Genomic DNA, 5,137 nt, shown 5'->3' with positions numbered 1-5,137 from the left:
CTGTTTGAGTCTGTGGATCAGCTGTTGGTGTCTGTGGATCAGCTGTTTGAATCTGTGGATCAGCTGTTTGAATCTGTGGATCAGCTGTTTGAGTCTGTGGATCATCTGTTTGCCAGTAACTCCTGAGAGAAGCCAAGATTCCTGTTCTGATGCAACAGGTCGGGTTGTGAGCTGCCTGCAGACTCCGCCTGTCTGTGGTGTTGCTGCAGAGGAGAACCACAGAACCGAGGCCGGGTGTGAACCACCAGCATCAGCACAGAGTTCTGAAGCCGACTGATGCAAACAGCTGCTGTGTGGTTCTGTTCATGTCGGACAACTTTCTGAATCTGCTCCAATAATACAGAACAAACGTTTTTTGAACCAATCAACCAACCAATCAATCAATCAATATACTTTATGGGATCAATAAGGTATATTGATTAATTTATAGACAAAAAAAAAAACTTGAAAACGGCACAACTGAAAAATAAAACTGAATGTAAAAGGCCCTGCATGAGTTCAAAATAACAACATACAGTAAATAAAAATGTAAATAAAAAACTCACAAACAGAAATTAGATCCAGATGAAACCAGATGTTTACATACACAGATCTGTACGATGGACCTCAGAACGAGTCTCCTCAAAAAGGAAACAGAGTCATGGAGGTGGACGATTCTCTTCCTGATATCTTTACATTTTCCCATGATGCAACATAAGCATCAGTGTTTGATGTGTGCCTGCAGTTAGCTCACAAGTTGCCAACTAACCAATCAGAAGCTTCCAAAGTCATGACATCATCACCTGGACTTTCTTAAGCTCAGGCATTGAGCAAACAGAAAATGAGTGAATCCTAAATCCAGGAACGTCTGATTTAATTTCAGTTGTTGTACTGTGTATGTAAACTTGTGGTTTTAGCAGTTTGTGTCCCTGAATGATCATCAGTCAGATCTTCAGCAGAAGAAGAAATGAAACACCAGGCGCTGAAAAGACGAGCAGGACCCAGGGAGGTCCGGACCTTACCCATGTAGTAGTAGGTGAAGCACATGGTCATGAGGTTTTTGGCCGGACTGTAGTCGTCCATCTGATAACACCTGGAAACCAACCATCACTAATATTAGGTATAATATCAAATCAATAATCCTTCATATTAGTTTTATTAATAAATAATCATTCATATTAGTAATACTAATAAATAATTATTCATATCCGTAATATTAAGCAATAATTAATATTATATTAATCAATAATCCTTAATAGTGGTCATAAAATAATTACATTTAACTAACGACATCAACACGATTCATCTTACTTCAAAACACGCCTCCATCAGCCAAAACATTAAAACCACCAAGCTAACACTTGGATATGCCAGCAGCTTTAACCCCTCAAATCTGGTTCTGGTGACCCGGAGCCGTCTCAAAACCACCTCCCTGATGGACTTCAGGATCTTTGTTGCACCGGGTCGAAGACCTGAACACCTACAAGCTTTTACAGGAACTTTATTGTCTCAGTGTTTTCAGATGGGTCAGATCCAAGGTACTAGAACCATCTTTGTTCCAGAACATCAGAGACTGTTGCAGAACCCGATTAACTGAAGGTTTCAGGTTTTATAGATGAACCCCTTTGGTAAAATAAGTTTATGAGAACTGCCAAGAGCAGCTGCTTTCTGAAACAGAACCCGGTTCTACTCACTCAAACAGAACCACAGCAAACGACTGCACCAGCCGGTAGAAGGTGGCTTCGCTCACACATTTGGAGTGGCAGCGCTGACAAGGACAGAAACAAACAAGACAAATCAGCAAACGTTTGTTTCACGAGTCACAACTTAAAACAAAATAAGACAAAATTTTTTTAAATGGATATTTTTTAAATATTTAGAGGAATTATCCGAGGTTTCCTCTGCTGCTTGAACGTGCTCATTGAAACCTGACTGTAACGAAACGTTCAAACCACCGAGGTGAAAATAAACCTTTATTAAAACATTTGGAATAATTCTGACCGTTTAATAAAAAGTACAGACACAAAATTAAAGTTTTCATTTTGCTCCACCTGCAGCGGGTCCGAGCTCGGACCTTCAGCTACAGAACATCAAACAACGGAGATCAAAACTAATGTAAAAATATCTCCATAGACGTGATGTTTGGACCTCCAGCTCAGATGTCAGAACCGTCATCCAGAGTTTAAACAGGTTCAGAACTTCCCAGAACCTTTACACATCTTTTACAGTTTAGCTCTGATTAGAGCTCAAGATGTTTCTTTCAGATGAGCAACCAATAATTTAACTAGAGAAATTGCATTTCCTGCGAAATTGCAGTGTGAATGCTTACTGAAAAAGAACTTGCTGAAAAACAGCTGAAATTAGCTAACATGCTAACACAATGAAATGTAGCTGAAATGTGAGAACAATCCTAAATTACCACAAGAAACCAGCAAAAACACATAATTGCTGAATTAGATTAAAATAAGCAGAAATGAGCACAAAAATTAGGAAATTGGATTAAAAAAAAACTGAAATTAGCAACAACAAAAAAATGCTGAAAAGTAGCTGAAATGTCAGAAAGAAGCTTAAACTACCAGAATGAATCAGAAAGAGCTGAAATGTGAAAAAAAGTGGAATTAGCTGACAAAGCTAATTAGAATAAAACAGCCAAGTTGTAGCTGAAATAGCAGGAAAAAAGCCAAAAGGAGCACAACAAGCTGAAATTAGCATAAAGAAGTTAATTAGGCTGAAAGTCGCAAAAATTACCATGAAAACGTTCAGTTCATCTGAAAACTGCTTAAATCCTCTTAAAAATTGCTAAACACATAGCTGAACAGGTAGCTTAAATTAGCAGAAGAAATCAGAAAGAACACAAGTTTGCCCAATTAGGCTGAAAGAAGCAGAAAGAAGCAAAAAAAGGTGGAAATTATCTAAAAAAAATAAATAAATTAGCAAAAAGAAAATAGTTGAAAAGTAACTAAAAAAAAGTAGAAAGACGCTTAAGTTTCCAGAAGGATGTGGGGAGCAGATTTTTGCTGAATTAGGCTGAAAAAAATTGAAATGAGTGCAAAAAATATGGAATTGGCTTAAAAAGCTAAAATTTGCATAAAAATAGCTAAATAGTAGCTGAAATAGCAGAAAAGTTGAAAATGGCTGAAAGGAGCACAACAAGCTGAAACTGGCAGAAACAAGTTAGAAGAAGCACAAAAATGTTGTAGTTCGAAAAGAATCTGAAAAGAGCACAAAACAGCTGAAAAAACAGCTGATATTAGCTGAAAGTAGCTGATTTTTTTTCCACCAGGGAAGCTGAAAGGAGCTGAACAAAACAAAATGTGAAAGGAGCAGTAAAAGGTTGTAAACAGACCTAAAGATATGAAGGATGTAAAATGAGCTAAATTTATTTTTTCTGAGAAAAAAGTGGCAGAAAAGGCTAAATATTTCAAAAAGCTAAAGTGAACCAATACCAAAAGTCATAGCAGGATTATCCTGAAAGAGCTGAACATTTTGATAGATGATTTGTTGAAATAGCACAAAAGTTGTGGAACAAGAAAGAGGCCGACAAACGTACGGAAGAAAACTGGATCTCAATAGTGAGAATGCTTCATAAACGTTCTCACAATAAACGTTTGTGCTGATCCAGAAACCGGACCGAGGAGTTCCGTTCTTACAGTTTGAAGCCAGCAGCTTCTGATGGTTCTTGGGGACATTTGCTTTTTGAGGTGCAAAAACTCATCAGAATTTAAATACACTTGTTGAAAAAAAAAAGGGGGGGAGTAGTTCTCATTTCTTCCCTTCAGAGCTCAGACCGGACCTTGGACCCACCTGGGCGCTGACGTATTTAGCGAACCACTCCCTGCCCTTCCCGTTCTCTCCGCTGCACAGCTCTCCAAACTTCGCCTTCTCTTCCTGGTCGAAGTCCTCCCTGGAAAAACAGAATTTATTTCAAAATAAAAAAACTTGCAGCAGTTTTATCAAACTGCTCCCAGATCAGTTCTGAGCCCTCACAATAAAAACACGGTGACGTTTGGGGGTCACAGCTAACTATGATCAAAACGTCCACCTTAAAGAAGGCAAGGAGGCTGAAGACGTTTATGGTGATAAACTGGTTCTGTTCCCACACCACAAAGAAAAAGAGCTTAAAGAGCTCCAAACCAGACATGAATACGAGCACAAGACCAAAGGAGCTGGTCAGTGATCTCAGAAAAGACTCTTCAGCTGCAGCTCCTGTGGTGAAGGAACAGTGAAGCTGTTGAGGTGGCGCAACAATATAAATATCAGGGAACTGTTCTTGATGACAAACTGACCTTTCACCCCCACGTGAACTCACTTTGTAAGAAGGTCCACCAGAGAATGTATTTTTATCAGAAGTTCTGTGGTTTTAGTGTTGATTCTACTTTTATGAGAACGTTTTATTGAGTCTCTTAACTTTCACCTTCATCTGTTGGTTTGGATCGTTAACATGCAAAAACAGGAACAAACTCTCGGGGATTGTCAGGATGTGCAGCAGAACTGCTGGCATAGCCCTACAGAACCTCACTGACCCACAGAACCTCACTGACCCACAGAACCTCACTGACCTACAGAACCTCACTGACCCACAGAACCTCACTGACCTACAGAACCCCACTGACCTACAGAACATCATTGACCTACAGAACCTCACTGACCTACAGAACATCACTGACCTACAGAACCCCACTGACCCACAGAACCTCACTGACCTACAGAACCCCACTGACCTACAGAACATCATTGACCTACAGAACCTCACTGACCTACAGAACCTCAATGACCTACAGAACCTCACTGACCTACAGAACCTCACTGACCTACAGAACATCACTGACCTACAGAACATCACTGACCAACAGAACATCACTGACCTACAGAACCTCAGACCCACAGAACCTCACTGATCTACAGAACATCACTGACCTACAGAACCTCACTGACCTACAGAACCTCACTGACCTACAGAACCCCATTGACCTACAGAACCTCACTGACCCACATAACCTCACTGACCTACAGAACCTCACTGACCTACAGAACCTCACTGACCTACAGAACCTCAATGACCTACAGAACCTCACTGACCTACAGAACATCATTGACCTACAGAACATCATTGACCTACAGAACCTCACTGACCTACAGAACATCATTGACCTACAGA

General features: G+C 40.0%; 1 protein-coding gene across 2 annotated transcripts in view; it reads right to left on the bottom strand.

The window, feature by feature from the left end:
* The window catches only part of kiaa0513 (KIAA0513 ortholog), a 19,272-nt gene that overhangs the window by 8,527 nt on the left and 5,608 nt on the right, over nucleotides 1–5,137 (bottom strand). For both annotated transcript variants that reach the window (XM_037682597.1, XM_037682598.1), the window contains exons 3-5: nucleotides 3,784–3,883; nucleotides 1,674–1,747; nucleotides 1,002–1,072 (exon numbers count right to left, since the gene is read on the bottom strand). In XM_037682597.1, the coding sequence (XP_037538525.1) occupies nucleotides 1,002–1,072; nucleotides 1,674–1,747; nucleotides 3,784–3,883 (245 nt within the window). The remainder of the gene's footprint in view (nucleotides 1–1,001; nucleotides 1,073–1,673; nucleotides 1,748–3,783; nucleotides 3,884–5,137) is intronic.

This window comes from Nematolebias whitei, chromosome 10 (genome assembly GCF_014905685.2).
Source record: "Nematolebias whitei isolate Nwh7 chromosome 10, NemWhi1, whole genome shotgun sequence".
Classification (NCBI taxonomy): Eukaryota; Metazoa; Chordata; class Actinopteri; order Cyprinodontiformes; family Rivulidae; genus Nematolebias; species Nematolebias whitei.
Note: the sequence above shows the minus strand (reverse complement) of the source record. Positions and strands in the feature narration are given on the sequence as shown.